Source organism: Bos grunniens, chromosome 15 (assembly GCF_055505025.1).
Source record: "Bos grunniens cultivar Pamir isolate PY7600 chromosome 15, Bosgru_T2T1.0, whole genome shotgun sequence".
NCBI classification, from domain to species: domain Eukaryota; kingdom Metazoa; phylum Chordata; class Mammalia; order Artiodactyla; family Bovidae; genus Bos; species Bos grunniens.
This window is the reverse complement of record NC_141179.1, coordinates 79,148,309-79,168,391: the sequence shown is the minus strand read 5'-3', so window position 1 is coordinate 79,168,391 and position 20,083 is coordinate 79,148,309. Positions and strand designations below refer to the sequence as shown.

General features: G+C 36.7%; 1 protein-coding gene and 1 pseudogene across 1 annotated transcript; both read left to right on the top strand.

Moving 5' to 3' along the window:
• The first annotated feature begins 10,637 nt into the window (after positions 1 to 10,637).
• Positions 10,638 to 11,570, top strand: LOC147358614 (olfactory receptor 5W2-like; annotated as a pseudogene).
• Positions 11,571 to 16,038: 4,468 nt separating this feature from the next.
• Positions 16,039 to 16,986, top strand: LOC147358613 (olfactory receptor 5W2-like). The gene has a single exon (XM_086342081.1). It carries the CDS (start codon positions 16,054 to 16,056, stop codon positions 16,984 to 16,986), a length of 933 nt encoding a protein of 310 aa, XP_086198207.1. The 5' UTR covers positions 16,039 to 16,053.
• Positions 16,987 to 20,083: the final 3,097 nt, after the last annotated feature.

The window sequence follows — 20,083 nt, the reverse complement described above, 5'->3', positions numbered from 1 at the left end:
GAGGAAAACAACAGAGTGGGAAAGACTAGAGATCTCTTCAAGAAAAAAAGATTAAAAAAAAATCAGAGATACCAAAGGAACACTTCATGCAAAGATAGGCTCGTTAAAGGACAGAAATGGTATGGACCTAATAGAAGCAGAAGATATTAAGAAGAGATGGTGAGAATACACAGAAGAACTGTACAAAAAGATCTTTACGACCCAGATAATCATGATGGTGTGATCACTGACCTAGAGCCAGACATCCTGGAATGTGAAGTCAAGTGGGCCTTAGAAAGCATCATTACAAACAAAGCTGGTGGAGGTGATAGAATTCCGCTTGAGCTATTCCAAATCCTGAAAGATGATGCTGTGAAAGTGCTGCACTCAATATGCCAGCACATTTGGAAAACTCAGCAGTGGCCACAGGACTGGAAAAGGTCAGTTTTCATTCCAATTCCAAAGAAAGGCAATGCCAAAAAATGCTCACACTATCTCACAATTGCACTCATCTCACACGCTAGTAAAGTAATGCTCAAAATTCTCCAAGCCAGGCTTCAGCAGTATGTGAACCATGAACTTCCTGATGTTCAAGCTGGTTGTAGAAAAGGCAGAGGAACCAGAGATCAAATTGCCAACATCCACTGGATCATGGAAAAAGCAAGAGAGTTCCAGAAAAACATCTATTTCTGCTTTCTTGACTATGCCAAAGACTTTGACTGTGTGGATCCCAATAAACTGTGGAAAATTCTTCAAGAGATGGGAATACCAGACCACCTGATCTGCCTCTTGAGAAATCTGTATGCAGGTCAGGAAGCAACAGTTAGAACTGGACATGGAACAACAGACTGGTTCCAAATAGGAAAAGGAGTACGTCAAGGCTGTATATTGTCACCCTGCTTATTGAACTTATATGCAGAGTACATCATGATAAATGCTAGGCTGGAAGAAACACAAGCTGGAATCAAGATTGCCGGGAGAAGTATCAATAACCTCAGATATGCAGATGACACCACCCTTATGGCAGAAAGTGAAGAGGAACTCAAAAGCCTCTTGATGAAAGTGAAAGAGGAGAGTGAAAAAGTTGGCTTAAAGCTCAACATTCAGAAAACGAAGATCATGGCATCCGATCCCACCACTTCATGGCAAGTAGATGGGGAAACAGTGGAAACAGTGTCAGACTTTATTTTTCTGGGCTCCAAAATCATTGCAGATGGTGACTGCAGCCATGAAATTAAAAGACACTTACTCCTTGGAAGGAAGGTTATGACCAACCTGGATAGCATATTCAACAGCAGAGACATTACTTTGCCAACAAAGGTTCGTCTAGTCAAGGCTATGATTTTTCCTGCGGTCATGTATGGATGTGAGAGTTGGACTGTGAAGAAGGCTGAGTGCCAAAGAATTGATGCTTTTGAACTGTGGTGTTGGAGAAGACTCTTGAGAGTCCCTTGGATTACAAGGAGATCCAACCAGTCCATTCTGAAGGAGATCAGCCCTGAGATGTCTTTGGAAGGAATGATGCTAAAGCTGAAACTCCAGTACTTTGGCCACTTCATGCGAAAAGTTGACTCATTGGGAAAGACTCTGATGCTGGGAAAGATTGGGAGCAAGAGGAGAAGGGGACGACAGAGGATGAGATGGCTGGATGGCATCACTGACTCAATGGACATGAGTCTCAGTGAACTCTGGGAGTTGGTGATGGACAGGGAGGCCTGATGTGCTGCGATTCATGGGGTCGCAAAGACTAGGACACGACTGAGAGACTAATCTGATCTGATCTGATCGGAAAGATTTTTCTTCATTGTTCAGTAACTAAGTCATGTCCAATTATCTGTGACCCCATGAACTGCAGCGCCATGTTTCCCTGTCTTTCACAATCTCCCAGAGTTTGCTCAAGCTCATGTCCATTGAGACAGTGGTGCCATTCAGCCATTTCATCCTCTGTCGCCCCCTTCTCTTGCCCTCATTCTTTCCCACCATCAGAGTCTTTGCCAATGAGTCAGCTCTTCACATCAGGTGGTCAAAGTATTGGAGCTTCAGTTTCAGCACCAGTCCTTCCAGTGAATATCCAGGGTTGATTTCCTTAGGATTGACTGGTTTGATCAAATTGATCAAACCAATCAATCTAAAAAATTGCAAGATGCAAATATTTGAATTAGACACTCTTGGTGAGGATGTGGAACAACCATGACTTTTTCACATTAACAGTAGAACAAGACTTGTTGCTACACTTTGTAAATCTCTAAGGGGGGTCTAATATAGCTGGACATGTACATGTCATACAACTCGAAAGATGCAATTCTTTGAATGTTACCCAAAAGAAATGAGCGACTATGACAACCAAAAGATGTACACAAAATATTCCTCATTGCTTTATTTATAATAATATAGAACTAATCTCTTCTTAAACTCAATTTTCTTCAACATCTTAAAGACCTAACAAACTTTTCGGTAGTGTTAAATAATGTACATTTTAGAGGTCACAGTTGATAAACTTCGTCACAACCCTCAGGTTTTCTCTGAATCATGAAAGCAACCATGAATAGTATGTAAATAAATGGTATGTTCAGTTCCACTGAAAACTTATAGGTCATGTATGCTGACACATGCTCTTGTATTAAATAAATTACTATGTGGTAAGTTTATACCTAGGAAAACTACACAACAATGAGGATGAATGAACTGCCTTGAGATACAAAAGTGTAGAGAAATTTCATTAAAATAATATTTTTTTAATTAATTTTATTTTATTTTTAAACTTTACATAATTGTATTAGTTTTGCCAAATATCAAAATGAATCCCACAAAACAACTTCTGAATGCCGGCAGAGGACATTAAAATAATATTGAGTGAAAGAAGTCAGAAACAAAAATACAAAATCTATGATTATACTACTATATAACTCAAACTATTAAAACTAAATTATTGTGGTGGTGGTGGTAGTTTAGTTGCTAAGTCTTGTCTGACTCTTTTGCAATCCCATAGATCCACAAGGCTGCTCTATTCATGGGGTTCCTTAGACAAGAATACTGGAGTTTGTTGCCATTTCCTCTTCCCAGGTGATCTTCCTGACCCAGGGACAGAATCCGTGTCTCCTGTATTGCAGGCAGATTCTTTACCACTGAGCCATCAGGGAAGCACAAAGTACTGTATTGGACATCAATTTGTGATAGAGGTGGGATGACAGTTTCTGAGACACTAGGCATGTTTTATCTTTGGTGTTCTGGGATTAAGATCTTTTCATTATCAAAAATTTTCTTGTATTATACTTTTATAGAAGAATGTTTTCTTTATGTGTATCATACTCTAAAAAGAAAATTTCCATAAACAAAGTATGCTCACTGCAGGTTGTTAAATTTTAATTATTTTTTATCTAACAGTTTCTTGTGCAAATAAGTGTTGATATATTTGTGAAAATGATGTAGTGCATTGTGTCATAGATTATCTCAGTGCATAATTAATCTTTATGCTACTAGAGCGTTGCTCTGTTTGTAGAACAGCACAGTCTGTATCCGTTCACAGGTTCTCCTAGTCTTTCTCCCACCAACAGTGGGACATAATGAACTTTGGTACCCGATCATGCAGTGAACTCTGCATCTCAATACTCCAAGTTTGAGGAACACACAACTGTGTCCTGAAAAGGTAACCTTCTGAGCAGACATTTGCCTACACACAATTTTACTGTCACCAGGGGCACTAGAGAAACCCTAAGTATAGATTGTTTTTCTCTCACTTGTTTGTACCAGAGGGATATATTTTCTCCTTGAAACATGCTTTCCAATTATTTAAGGTCTCCATTTTTAATTAGACATAGATCCCTTTGGGAAATACTTTAGTTTATCCAACTTACAATTGTAATGTAGCTACCCAAACTCAGTTTTAAGTGGCTAGGTGGGAACAGATTGAAGGCACAATAGTCTACATGGTTTTGAGGAGCTGTTAGAAAGCTAAAGTCAGGTTCTGGGGGAATAAAATGCAACTCTAGGGATTTTTGAATCCCAGAATATCAGGAAGTACCTGAGGGAAAATTAATTTGGATAGAAATAGAATTAGGTAATCAAGGACAATTCTACATATAGCAAATATGTGCCAGAGAGGTTAATAATGACACTGAAATTCTTTTGTGACATAAATGCATCAGTGTCTTGATTTTAACCAGTGGAAAATTATTAGTAATTAGCTATGTGGTTTGAGCTTTTTCTTAACAATATCTCCACAGTAATACATTAGATATTTGAGTATTGGGTTGATCACACCAAGAATGGCAATACATTAAAAATGAATCAACAATTGTCCCTATGAATCTTTTTCCCAAATTAAAAATGTACTAATGATATGAAATTTAGCTTGGTGAATTTCTTAGGTTTACAGAAAAAAACACACAAAAAAAACATGAAACAAACAAATAGAAATGTAGCCCAAACAAATAAAAATATAATCTTTGTTCCTGTTAAATACCAAATGAAAATTCAGATAAAACAGAAAATTAGGCATGATCAGTATTTTTAATTTACTTTATTGTCAAGTCCCTAACAAGTAAAGATGCTGAGCAAACTGTTACACATGACCTTGCTATTTATACGTCTTCTTGGTGAGATTATCTGTCCAATCCTTTGTATAAGTCTTATTAATTTGATTTTTATTATTTATGAGAGATTTTCATAAAGTTTGGATACAAGTTCTTTGTCAGATATATAGATACATGATTTTCAAACATTTTCCTCACTTTCCAATATTGTTATTATTGTTCAGTTGCCAAGTCATGTTGGACTCTTTGTGACCCCATGAGCTGTAGCATGCCAGGCTCTCCTATCTTCCAGTATCTCTCTGAGTTTGCTTAAACTCATGTCTAATGAGTCAGTGATGCCATCCAACAATCTCATACACTGTAACCCCCTTCTCCTCCTGCCCTCAATCTTTCCCAGCATCAAGGTCTTTTCCAGTGAGTTGTCTCTTCATAGCAGATAGCCAAAATATTGGAACTTCAGCATCAGCATCAGTCTTTGCAGTGAATATTCAGGGTTGATTTCTTTCAGGATTGACTGATTTGATCCCTTTGTTGTTGAAGGGACTTTTAAGAGTCTTCTCGAGCACCACAATTTGAAAGCATCTATTTTTCAGCCCTCAACCTTTTTTATGGTCCTACTCTCACAACCTTACATGACTACTGGGAAAACCATAGCTTTAGCTGTTGGGTCTTTGTCAGCAAAGTGATATCTCTGCTTTTTAATACACTCTCTAGGTTTGTCATAGCTTTCCTTCCAAGGAGCAAGCATCTTTTAATTTCAATGTCCATAGTGACTTGGGAACCCAAGAAAATAAAATCTATCACTGCTTCCACTTTTTCCCCATCTATTTGCCATGAAGTGATGGGACCAGATGCCGTAATCTTTGTTTTTTGAATGTTGAGTTTTAAGACATGTTTTCACTCTGTTCTTTTACCTTCATCAAGAGACTCTTTAGTTCCTCTTCATTTCTGCCATTAGAGTGGTATCATCTGCATATCTGAGGTTGTTGATATTTCTTAAGGCAATCTTGATTCAGCTTGGGCTTCATCCTATCTGGAAATTTGTACTCTGCATATACAAACTAAATAAACATGGTGACAATATGCAACCTTGATGTAAGTCTGATCCTGACTGTTGTTTCTTGACCGCATACAGGTTTATCAGGAGGCAGGTAATGTGGTATAGTATTTGCATCTCTTAAAGAATTTTCCACAGTTCATTGTGATCCACACAGTCGAAGGCTTTTGCACAGTCAATGAAGCAGAAGTAAATATTTTTTTCTGGAATAACTGATGTTGGCAATTTGATCTCTGGTTCCACTGCCCTTTCTAAAGCCAGCTTGTACACCTGGAAGTTCTTAGTTCATGTCTGTTGAAGCCTAGCTTGAAGGATTTTGAGCATTTCCTTGCAAGCATGTGTAATGAGCACAATCGCATGGTGGACAGGGAGGCCTGGTGTGCTGCGATTCATGGAGTCACAAAGAGTCAGACACGACTGAGCGACTGATCTGATCTGATCTGAGAATTCTTTGCCATTGCCCTTCTTTCAGATTGGAATAAAATCTGACCTTTTCCAGTCTTGTGAGTTTCCCAATTTTGCTGACATATTGAATGCAGCACTTTCACAACATCTTTTTAAGATTTGAAATAACTCACCAAGAATTCCATCACCTCCACTAGCTTTGTTCATAGTACTGTTTTCCAAGGCCCACTTGGTTTCACACTCTAGGATGTCTGGCTCTAAGTTTGTGTCCACACCATCGTGGTTATCCAGGTCATTAAGACCTTTTTTGTACAATTGAGCTATATCTGTAGAAAAATTTTCAAAGCAGGTATACTGCTATTTTTTACATTGTTTTCCCATGTGGCTCAGTGGTAAAGAATCTTCCAGCCAATGCAGGAGATGCAGGAGACACAGGTTCAATCCTTGGTTTTGGGAAGATAGACTGGAGGAGTATCAGTATACTTGCTGGGAAAACCCCATGGACAGAGGATCCTGGCTGATTATGGTCCAGGAGGTTGCAGAGTTGGAGATGATTGAGCAACTCTAAGCACAGCACACTATTTTCTACCCTTATAGTCATAAATACTTAATGGCAAATATTTAGAAAATACTACTTTTTCAAATCCTTGTGCCATTAAGTTTAGAAAATACAAAATAATCATTGCTGTAATTTATGAAGTCTTAAATTTAGCAGACCTTCTTACAAGAACAAATTAACATAACTCAGAAAAAAAGTGCATAGTTTAGAGAATGTGAGGGAGACATAAAATCAATGAAATATCCTTTGGCATGTGGTTGGAAGATAGGAGTAAGATAAGGTTTGGTGATGATGGCTGCCTTGAAAGGTAGCATTGACAAGAATAACATAGCATCATTATCCATGACAGATAAAGAGGAGAAACAACCCAACATTTATCCAACTGAACAATGGGTCAGTAAGTGTGTAATATCCATAAAAGGAAATATTATTGTGCCCTTCAATGAAACAGAATCCTGATTCTGACACATGGATGAGCCTTGATAATTTTTCACTGAAGAAAAGAAGCTTGAGAGAAGAAAAAATACAACACATATTGCATAATTCTGTTTATATGCAAGACTGAGAATAAGAAACTGCTCAGAGTCAGAATATGGATAAGTGGTTGCCAGGGCTGGGGTCAGCAGGGACAGGGAATGAGAGCTAATAGGTGTGGGCTTCTTACTGAACTGATGAAGATGTTCTGGAGGTAGATAGTAGTGGTGACTGAAAAGCCTTGAAAACACAATAAAACTAATAAAATAAAATAAAATAACCTATATACATTAAAAGGGTGAATTTTATGGTATATGTGATATGAGCATTATATTTTAATATAAAAGAAAATACAATAGGATTGTAGTAATACTCCTAAATGAGGTATGAAAGAGAATTTTTTTTAAAACACAATGAATAATGTGAAGAAGTTAGAAGTGATGGAGGGAGGGACCTTTTTTTGAGTTTCCTTAGGTTTCCTGTTTCACTAGAGAAGGAGGAAATGGTTTCAGGGTAACTGTTAAGCAGTCCTAAAATTTGCAGTTTTCTTCCTAACACAGAGCAATTTGGTAACAATAGTGAAGCACAAAAACTTAGCTGGTGCTAAGTTGTTTTGAATTCTCAAGGGAATATAGAGAAAGAGAAATATAATTTATGAAGTGTTTGTATAACATCAAAGCCTAAGGGCAGTAGCACTGGGATTTAAGTCCCATCGTACCTGGTAAAATAAAAGGCCATCTGCCTGTTGTTCTTCCCTGGTGGCTCAGATGGTAAAGCGCCTGCTTGCAGTACAAGAGACCTAGGTTTGATCCCTGATGGGGAAGATCCCTGGGAGAAGGGAATAGCAACCCACTCCAATATTCTTGCCTGGAGAATTCCATGGACAGAGGAGCCAGAGAGGGTCACATGGGGTCACAAAGAGCTGGACTCGACTGAGTGACTAACACACACTGGTTGTTGTTCAGCTACTCAAGCCCTGCTCATCTCAGGTAGGTTTCTAGATCCTAACTTAAAGAATATAGGGGAAAATACTTAACTTTTTGAGAAAAAGTTTTGTAAATGCAATATTTTATGCCTTCCTATTCTCTAAAATCTGCATTTAATGGCTAGTAATAATATTTCTTCTCAGAACTGAATGAGTATGAACTTGTTAGTATCCATGAATAATTACTTTTATTTCATTTTGTTCTTGGTTCATGGGAAAGCCTTCACTCTTTTTATCATTTGGTAAGTATTAAAAAACAATTTAAGGTATATATTGTTTTATTTAAAAAATAGTGTAGGTACCACAGTAAAAATAAAAACACGTACAAGTTCATCTCCACATGCACCATATGCCCTGGGGGTCTCAAAGAGTCGGATATGACTGAGCGACTGAACTGAAGTGAACTAAAGGAAAACGTCTATTACTTATACTCTATTCTCAGATACATTAAATATGTATATACACATTCACACACATAAATACATACATACAACATAGGGAGAAGTCTATGTATTTTAGAAGTATTTATTGTCACTCTTTTCATTTATATTTTATTAAATTAAAGGAGATTTTTTTATTATTTAAAATCACTTTATTGCTAAAAAATACCAGAACAATCACAACAGTAACGTCAAAGATCACTGATCACCATAACAAACATAGTAATAATGAAAAAGTTTGAAATATTGTGAGCATTACCAACATGTGACCCAAAGACACAAAGTGAGCAAATGCTGTTGGAAAAATGATGCCAGTAGACTTGCTCAATGAAGGAGTGCCACAATCCTTCAGTCTGTGAAAAATACAGCATGCAAGAAGCCCAATAAAGTGAAGCACAACTACACAAGCTATGCCTGTACTTTGGGGAGTTGCGTAACATTTGCTGATATACTTATGAAAGCTCATATGGGGTAACAGGATCTGAGATTTCAGGGGAAAGAGCATGAGCTACCTGGCAATGAATAGACATAAGGCTGCTAATGCCTTCCTGGTCCAGGCTCAGTGACAGCTCTGCACTTAGGAGACTTCTTAATCCCAGACAAACTGGGACAGCTGGTCGCCCACATCAACCTCTGTTCTGACAGAACCATCCCCGTGCTAAACCTTTCCGCTCTTTCCTTCACCACTGCCTTAACCTTGGCAGGCCTGCAGGCCGGGCCTTCTCCCAACCACAGGAAGGATGTTATTTTACAGGGGAAAGGCAACTTAGCGACTTAGCCCCAAGGTCAGGCCTAGTTAATTCTCTCCCAGGCCTCCCACAGCCCCAGGAAGCTCACCTTCCTCTAGGAAGTCCCTACAAATCCTTGTTGATGACCCAGAAAAAGCATTTGGCTTTTTCTTCAGATTTCTTTTTTATGGCATGCTATTTTTCCTACACTTTTTTATTGTTTTCTCACTCATGGACTCCATTTACCTCCAAATTACCTCTGCCAACTGCTATGCTGAATCTTTTTTTAAACTACTGATTTGATACTTTGGTGCTGAAATAACTAAGCCATCTCTGAAAGGTCCAGTGTTTACAAACTGAGACAGAAATATGTTCCTATCATAAATTGAATCCAGAAAGGAGATTTAAAATCTAAAGTGATGCAAATGTATGTGGTACATTCTGTTGCTTTTACTTCCTTTTAACTTTTTTTCTTCCACTGGTCAATAGATTCATCCCTTGACTACAACTACTACAAAAAGAGATAATGAGCATTGTGGGAAAGCAATCACAAATTTCTAGCAAAAAGGTAAATAATACTTATTTCATGTATCTCCAAATACTAAATGCAACATAAACTAAAATCTGTACCATAATAATTTTTTTTTATTAATGCTGCTGCTGCTAAGTCGCCTCAGTTGTGTCCGACTCTGCGTGACCCCAGAGACGGCAGCCCACCAGGCTCTGCCATCCCGGGGATTCTCCAGGCAAGAACACTGGAGTGGGTTGCCATTTCCTTCTCCCATGCATGAAAGTGAAAAGTGAAAGTGAAGTCGCTCAGCCCTATCCTACTCTTCGTGACCCCATGGACTTCAGCCCACCAGGCTCCTCCATCCATGGGATTTTCCAAGCAAGAGTACTGGAGTTGGGTGCCATTGCCTTCTCCATTATTAATGCTAGTCAGTGTTATACTCATTGTTTCTGTAACTAAGTTAAAGACTCTTAAATTGATCATGTGATTTTGAGAAACATAAATTTTGTGATTATATTTTCTAATAATTTTTTGTATTCAAGTGAATATTTTCAAGCATAGAAAATTCTTAGTCTCATGTCTTAAACCTGGCTTCTCTATCACTGATGTCTCTTACAAATTATTTTGAAGAGATAAGGAGAGTGAAATTTATCGATATCTACCCACTGAGATAAGGAAAATAATGCTCAGAGAAGAGCTTGTAGAAAGTAGCATACCTCATGAATGATATCTAAATTTACATCACTATTTCTCAAAGCTCAATTCCAGATAATTTTTATTACTGCTTAATATACAGCTATCCCTCTTCAAGCATACATACACCTGACATTAATTATTTTCTAAATATAAAAATATAGAAAAAAATCATGCTCTGTCTTATGACATTTTGCAGATGTGCAGAAATGTTACACATCCAGGTGTCATTTTCTTGATCACTTGCTAAAACTTTAGACAAGAACAAAGAAGAATGAGTAGAGAGAATTGCTCCTCCTTTACTGAGTTCATTTTCTTAGGAATTACTGAGAACACTGAGAACAAAGTGATCCTATTTACAATGTTTTTCCTTTTTTATCTCATCAATCTTTTGGCAAATCTCGGAATGATCACCCTGATTAGAATGGATCCCCAGCTGCACACACCCATGTACTTTTTCCTCAGCCACCTCTCCTTCTGTGACCTCTGCTATTCCACAGCCATTGGCCCTAAGATGCTGATGGACCTATTTGCCAAGAACAAGTCAATCTCTTTCTGTGGCTGCGCTCTGCAATTCTTGGTCTTCTGTATCTTTGCAGATTCTGAGTGTCTCCTGCTGGCAGTGATGGCCTATGACCGGTACAAGGCCATCAGCAGCCCCTTGCTCTATGCAGTCAGCATGTCCAGCAGGGTCTGCTCCCTGCTTGTGGCTGGGGTTTACCTGGTGGGAATGGCAGATGCTCTGATACACACGACATTAGCATTCCGCTTATGTTTCTGTGGGTCAAATGTGATTAACCATTTCTTCTGCGACTTACCTCCACTTTTCCTCCTTTCCTGCTCTGATATACAGGTCAATGAGTTGGTGTTGTTCATTGTTTTCGGTTTCATTGAGCTGAGTACAATTTCAGGAGTTCTTGTCTCTTATTGTTATATCATACTTTCAGTCTTGAAAATCCACTCTGCTGAGGGGAGATTCAAAGCTTTCTCCACCTGCACTTCCCACCTAATTGCAGTGGCAATTTTCCAGGGAACTCTGCTCTTCATATATTTCAGGCCGAGTTCATCCTACTCTCTAGATGAAGACAAAATGACCTCATTGTTTTACACCCTTGTGATTCCCATGTTAAACCCTCTGATTTATAGTTTGAGGAACAAAGATGTAAAAGAGGCCCTATAAAAATTTAAAAATAAACTATATTTTTAAATATTTTTATTATATATCTGTACATATGGCTACACACATAGTAATTGCTTAATTACAATTATATGGTATGATACATGAGAAACATAATTTTTTTCAGATTCTTAAATGAATAATTATTTGTATTAAACACCACTCTTCAGAGATACTGCAGTTGCCCTCAAATGTTATGCTTAGTATGTAGCCAGTTTCTATAAGGCACTTGCTATGTTTGAAAAAGCTTTTGACATTTCTAGTTGTGCTAATTCTGGAGTAATTTTCCATTCAAACATTATTTCAATTTCACTAAGACATTATACATGTATTGAGCAATCTTCCACCACTTAGGTTCTTTATATTTTATAGAACATTTTTTTAAGATTCTGTATTAATGAACTTAAGCTGGTGCTAGTATTAGACACTAATGAACTAAATAGTCAAGTAAGTCATAATTAGACTTAAAGTCATCCTGGAATAAAAAATTGAGTGCTGTAAATCCAAAAGCAAAGTATCTAAAACTAGTGTAAAGTAAAAGCATCTTTGGATAAAGATATTCCGTCTCCTATCTAAGAAAGATCCATTTTGGGTGAGGAAAAGATAGCAGTCAGAGGATGTGACAATTGGACAGGTCTTGAAACAGAGAATCCCCTGTCTTCAGCAGTAAAGAAGTCATGTTTTCTGCAACATGGGATTATCGCAAGGATCTTAATCTAAGTAAACTATGTCAGTCAGGGAAAAGCTAGTACTGTATGATCTCATGTGTATGTGGAATCTACAAAGGTAGAATGAACTCATAGAAACAAGAAGAAGATTATTGGTTGCTAGGAGTTGGAAGGTGGGAGAAATGGGTGATGCTGTTCAAAGTGTGCAAACTTTTTGCTATTACATTTGATGAATAAGTTCTGGGGATCTAATATACATGGTGACTCCAGTTAACCATACCATATTATAAGCTTGAAATTACCTACAAAAGTAGACCTTAAATGTTCTCACTATACACACACTATAGTGGTAACTATGTGAGGTGATGAATGTGTTAACCAATTTTAGTGTGGTAATCATTTCACAATGTATTCAAATCATCACTTTGTATATCTAATGGATGTAAATGCTATTTGACAGTTATATCTGAATAAATCAGGGGAAAAAAGAAGAAAGGAAGTTGAAAATTAGGTTACAAAGAGCAATGGGAAAAGCCTTGGTAAAGTACATTATTGGGCTGTCACTATCAGCTATCAACACTGTGTCATATCATCTAAGGTAATTTCCTTTCCTTTTTCCTCATTTTCAGCCCTGGTTAAACATCTTTCTTTGTCTCTTTGCGTTCCACAAACAACCATCTACTTAAGGCATTATTTTACTTTCTGTGACCTTAGGAAGCAGCCCAATCACACCAGATACCAAGATGGTAGACCATGTTTTAGGAGAATGGAGAATTCCATTGCTATCAGTTTGGGAGGACTTAAGGAGGACATAAAAGTGTAACATCCAAGATATGTTTTTCCAATTTTATATATATATATATATATATATATATATATATAATTTCCAATATATAACTAATATAAAAATAGTAAACAAATTATTTTAAGAAAAATAATAGATCTCTGTTGATTTACCTGTGGCAGATTCATGTTGATATATGGAAAAACCAATACAATATTTTAAAGTTAAAAAGTAAAATAAATTAAAAAAGAAATGCAAAACAAAAATCATCACCATGGACAATTTTTAAAATGAGACATCTTCACTCATATGATCTTTATACATAGAAAAATTCCCAAAGCAAGTATGTTTTTATCCTTGCAATTATTCTTTGGTCTTCATTTGATAGTGAAAAATGCATAACAATAAATATTTAGAAACCACTACCTTTACAAATACTAGTACCATGTAGTTTAGGGAATACAAAGCAACCATTGATTTTATTTCTGTGGCCTTTAATGTAGTAAAAAAAATCTTAAATAAAATAAACATAATTCAGAAAAGAGTGCACTTTTTAGACAATGTGATGAAGTCACAAAATCAGTGAAATGTCCTTGGATGATATGTGGCTGGAGAATGGGAAAAAGCTGGTATTTGGTAATGAGGGCTGTCTTGAAAGGGATTGACAGGAATGTTTATAGTGTCATTAGTCATATCAGCTGAAAAGTAGAAACAAGCTAGTGTTCATCCTTCTGAAAAATGGATTGCCAAAGTGTGTTATATCCATAACATGAAATGCTATTCAGCCACATAATGAAACAAAATTCTAACACATGTAACAACATGGATGAAACTTGAAAATATTTTACTGAAGAAAATAAACCTAACAGAAAGCGCTCACACACACACACACACAGCATGATTCTCTTTTTACGCAAGGCCAATAGTAGGAAACCACATAGAATCAAAAAGAAGATTAGCAGTTGCCAGGCTTGAGAGGAAGGAAAGGAGAGTGAGAGCTAGAAGGTGTAGATTTCTTCGTGGGCTGATGAAGATGTTCAGGAAGTAGATAGTAGTAAAAAGTGAACAAACTTGAAAGTGCACTAAAAATCAAAGAACTGTATACATTAGAAGGATGATTTTATGATGCAGGATTACACTTCAAGATACAAGAAAATATGATCAAAGTGTAATATTCCAACATGAGGCAGTGAAGGGGAATATTTCAAAAACACAATGAACAATCAAAAAGGGTTGGATGAAGGAGGATCTTTTAGAATTTCACTAAGTTTCCTCTTTGACTAGAGAAGGAGGAGACAGTTTCCGGGTAGCTGACACACACCATACAAATCACTTGCAGTATCCTTCCTTCCATAGAGCAATTTGGACACAATAATGAAGCACAAAAACTCCTCTTCTGCTAAGTTGTTTCTGAATTCACAGGGGAATGTTGTGGTGGTTGTTCTGTTTCAAAGTCTGTCTGACTCTTGGCAGCCTCAGGGATGGCAGCGCACCAGGCTCCTCTCTCCTCCACTATCTCCCAGAGTTTGCTCAAATTAACATCCATTGAGTCAGTAATGCTATCTAGCCATGTCTTCCTCTGCCAGGGGAATATACGGAAGCAGAAATATAATTAATGAAGTCTTTGAATAACACTAAAGCCTGAGGGCCATAGCACAGGGATTTAAGTCCCAACATACCTGGTGAAATAAAAGACCAAATGCTCATTACTGTTCAGCTACCCAAGACCTGCTCTTTCCAGGTACGTTTCCAGATCCTAACTGAAGAAAAATAAGAGAAAATATTTAAATTGGGAGGAAAATAAGAGTTTGTAAGTGAAGGACTTTATGCCTACATACTCACTAAAGTCTGCATTTAATGGCAGAAATACCATGTTCTTCACAAAATTGGAAGAATCTGTCTGAACTTGTTAACATTCATAATGTAATTTTATTTTCCTGCTGGATCACATAAAAGTCTTTGCTCCTTTTTTCAATGAGCAACTGTACATGAATTTAAAGTGTATTTTGTTTTATAGAAACAAAACAATTAAGGTGTGCTTTGTTTCACAGTATGCATACCACAATTAAAAACAAAAACATGTACAAATTCTCCTTCATGTAGACCATGTACTTTATTAACTTAGGTCTAAAGAAAAAGTCCATTGCTTTCACTTACATTAAGATATATACACAGGCATACACACAAACACAGCAGAGAGAGCAAGGTCTTTGCATTTTAGAAGCATTTATTGTCCCTCATCTAATTTACATTCAATTAAACTGAAAGTCATTTAAAATCTAAAGTGATGCAAATATATGTGGCACATTCTGTTGTTTTCACTTCCTTTTAGCTCTTTTCTTCCACTGGTCAAGAGAGTCACCCTAGACGGTCACCTCTCCACAAAGAGGTAACGAGCGTTATGGGAAAGCAATAGCAAATTTCTAGGAACAGGTCAGTAATAACTTATTTCGTGTCTCACCAGATGCTAAGCAGAAGATAAGCTAAGACCAGTAACATAATGATTTTTATTATTACTAGTCAGTGATGTACTCACTGTTTATGGAACTAAGAAGAACCTTCTTAAACCAGTCATGTCTTTTTGAGAGACAAAAAATAGTGATCATTTTTATTTTTTTTTGGACTCAAGTGAATATTGTTAAACAAAGGCAAAGCTTAGTCCGGAGTCTTAGAATCTGGTCTTGATAACACTGGCGTGTCTTCCATGTGGTTTTAAAGAATTGAAGAAAGGTAAAATCATCCAGCTCTTCTCTCTGATATAAGAAAAATAAGGCTCAGAGAAGAATTTGAAGAAAGTAGCAACCTCATGAATGGCATCTAGATTGACTTGAAATGTTCTCAAAGGTCTTCCTCGTATGCATTTTATTACTGCAGAATAGACATTTATGCCTCTTTAAAGAGTAGGTACAAGACTGGATTATTTTCTAAGTATAAAAAGGCAATTAAGGGAAAAAAAAACATACTCTGCCTTATGATTTTTTTTTGATGTGCAGAAGCATTAAACATGCATATGTGATTTTCTTGATAACTTTCTCAAAAGTTTGCACAAGATCTAAGAAGAATGGAAAGAGAGAATTGCTCCTCCTTGACTGAATTCATTTTCTTGGGAATTACTGATAACACTGAGAACAAAGTGATCCTATTTACAATGTTTCTACCTGTTTATCTCATTAATCTTCTGGCAAATCTCGGAATGATCACCCTGATTAGGATGGATCCCCAGCTGCACACACCCATGTACTTTTTCCTCAGCCACCTCTCCTTCTGTGACCTCTGCTATTCCACAGCCATCGGCCCTAAGATGCTGGTAGACCTTTTTGCCACGAACAAGTCAATCTCTTTCTGTGGCTGTGCTCTGCAATTCTTGGTTTTCTGTACCTTTGTAGATTCTGAGTGTCTCCTGCTGGCAGTGATGGCCTATGACCGGTACAAGGCCATCAGCAGCCCCTTGCTCTATGCAGTCAGCATGTCCAGCGAGGTGTGCTCCCTGCTCATGGCTGGGGTTTACCTGGTGGGAATGATAGATGGTTTGATACACATGACATTAGCATTCCGCTTATGCTTCTGTGGGTCAAATGAGATTAACCACTTTTTTTGTGATGTTCCTCCTCTCCTGTTGATATCTTGCTCAGACACACAGCTCAATGAGTTAGTGATATTCATGATTTTTGGCTTTATTGAATTAAGCTCCATTTCAGGAGTCCTTGTCTCTTATTGTTATATCATCCTATCAGTCTTGAAGATCCACTCTGCTGAAGGGAGGTTCAAAGCTTTCTCCACCTGTACCTCCCACCTAACTGCTGTGGCCATTTTCCAGGGAACTCTGCTCTTCATGTATTTCAGGCCGAGTTCATCCTACTCTCTAGATGAAGACAAAATGACCTCATTGTTTTACACCCTTGTGATTCCCATGTTAAACCCTCTGATTTATAGTTTGCGAAACAAAGATGTAAAAGAGGCCCTAGAAAAATTTAAAAATAAACTATATTTTTAAATATTTTTATTATATATCTGTACATATGGCTACACACATAGTAATTGCTTAATTACAATTATATGGTATGATACATGAGAAACATAATTTTTTTCAGATTCTTAAATGAATAATTATTTGTATTAAACACCACTCTTCAGAGATACTGCAGTTGCCCTCAAATGTTATGCTTAGTATGTAGCCAGAGTTTCTATAAGGCACATGCTATGTTTGAAAAAGCTTTTGACATTTCTAGTTGTGCTAATTCTGGAGTAATTTTCCATTCAAACATTATTTCAATTTCACTAAGACATTATACATGTATTGAGCAATCTTCCACCACTTAGGTTCTTTATATTTTATAGTACATTTTTTAGATTCTGTATTAATGAACTTAAGCTGGTGCTAGTATTAGACACTAATGAACTAAATAGTCAAGTAAGTCATAATTAGACTTAAAGTCATCCTGGAATAAAAAAATTGAGTGCTGTAAATCCAAAAGCAAAGTATCTAAAACTAGTGTAAAGTAAAAGCATCTTTGGATAAAGATATTCCGTCTCCTATCTAAGAAAGATCCATTTTGGGTGAGGAAAAGATAGCAGTCAGAGGATGTGACAATTGGACAGGTCTTGAAACAGAGAATCCCCTGTCTTCAGCAGTAAAGAAGTCATGTGTTCTGCAACATGGGATCATCGCAAGGATCTTAATCTAAGTAAACTATGTCAGTCAGGGAAAAGCTAGTACTGTATGATCTCATGTGTATGTGGAATCTACAAAGGTAGAATGAACTCATAGAAACAGGAAGAGATTATTGGTTGCTAGGAGTTGGAAGGTGGGAGAAATGGGTGATGCTGTTCAAAGTGTGCAAACTTTTTGCTATTACATTTGATGAAAAAGTTCTGGGGATCTAATACACATGGTGACTCTAGCTAACAATACCATATTATAAGCTTGAAATTAACTACAAAAGTAGACCTTAAATGTTCTCACTATACACACATTACAATGGTAACTATGTGAGGTGATGAATGTGTTAACCAATTTTAGTGTGGTAATCATTTCACAATGCATACATAATTCAAATCATCACTTTGTATATCTAATGGATGTAAATGCTATTTGACAGTTAGTTCTGAATAAATCAGGGGAAAAAAGAAGAAAGGAAGTTGAAAATTAGGTTACAAAGAGCAATGGGAAAAGCCTTGGTAAAGTACATTATTGGGCTGTCACTGTGTCATATCATCTAAGATAATTTCCTTTCCTTTTTCCTCATTTTCAGCCCTGGTTAAACATCTTTCTTTGTCTCTTTGCGTTCCACAAGCAACCATCTACTTAAGGCATTATTTTACTTTCTGTGACCTTAGGAAGCAGCCCAATCACACCAGATACCAAGATGGTAGACCATGTTTTAGAAGAATGGAGAACTCCATTGCTATCTGTTTAGGAGGACTTAAGGAGGACATAAAAGTGTAACATCCAAGATATTTTTTTCCAATTTTATATATATATATATATATATATATATATATATATATATATATATATAATTTCCAATATATAACTAATATAAAAATAGTAAACAAATTATTTTAAGAAAAATAATAGATCTCTGTTGATTTACCTGTGGCAGATTCATGTTGATATATGGAAAAACCAATACAATATTTTAAAGTTAAAAAGTAAAATAAATTAAAAAAGAAATGCAAAACAAAAATCATCACCATGGACAATTTTTAAAATGAGACATCTTCACTCATATGATCTTTATACATAGAAAAATTCCCAAAGCAAGTATGTTTTTATCCTTGCAATTATTCTTTGGTCTTCATTTGATAGTGAAAAATGCATAACAATAAATATTTAGAAACCACTACCTTTACAAATACTAGTACCATGTAGTTTAGGGAATACAAAGCAACCATTGATTTTATTTCTGTGGCCTTTAATGTAGTAAAAAAAATCTTAAATAAAATAAACATAATTCAGAAAAGAGTGCACTTTTTAGACAATGTGATGAAGTCACAAAATCAGTGAAATGTCCTTGGATGATATGTGGCTGGAGAATGGGAAAAAGCTGGTATTTGGTAATGAGGGCTGTCTTGAAAGGGATTGACAGGAATGTTTATAGTGTCATTAGTCATATCAGCTGAAAAGTAGAAACAAGCTAGTGTTCATCCTTCTGAAAAATGGATTGCCAAAGTGTGTTATATCCATAACATGAAATGCTATTCAGCCACATAATGAAACAAAATTCTAACACATGTAACAACATGGATGAAACTTGAAAATATTTTACTGAAGAAAATAAACCTAACAGAAAGCGCTCACACACACACACACACAGCATGATTCTCTTTTTACGCAAGGCCAATAGTAGGAAACCACATAGAATCAAAAAGAAGATTAGCAGTTGCCAGGCTTGAGAGGAAGGAAAGGAGAGTGAGAGCTAGAAGGTGTAGATTTCTTCGTGGGCTGATGAAGATGTTCAGGAAGTAGATAGTAGTAAAAAGTGAACAAACTTGAAAGTGCACTAAAAATCAAAGAACTGTATACATTAGAAGGATGATTTTATGATGCAGGATTACACTTCAAGATACAAGAAAATATGATCAAAGTGTAATATTCCAACATGAGGCAGTGAAGGGGAATATTTCAAAAACACAATGAACAATCAAAAAGGGTTGGATGAAGGAGGATCTTTTAGAATTTCACTAAGTTTCCTCTTTGACTAGAGAAGGAGGAGACAGTTTCCGGGTAGCTGACACACACCATACAAATCACTTGCAGTATCCTTCCTTCCATAGAGCAATTTGGACACAATAATGAAGCACAAAAACTCCTCTTCTGCTAAGTTGTTTCTGAATTCACAGGGGAATGTTGTGGTGGTTGTTCTGTTTCAAAGTCTGTCTGACTCTTGGCAGCCTCAGGGATGGCAGCGCACCAGGCTCCTCTCTCCTCCACTATCTCCCAGAGTTTGCTCAAATTAACATCCATTGAGTCAGTAATGCTATCTAGCCATGTCTTCCTCTGCCAGGGGAATATACGGAAGCAGAAATATAATTAATGAAGTCTTTGAATAACACTAAAGCCTGAGGGCCATAGCACAGGGATTTAAGTC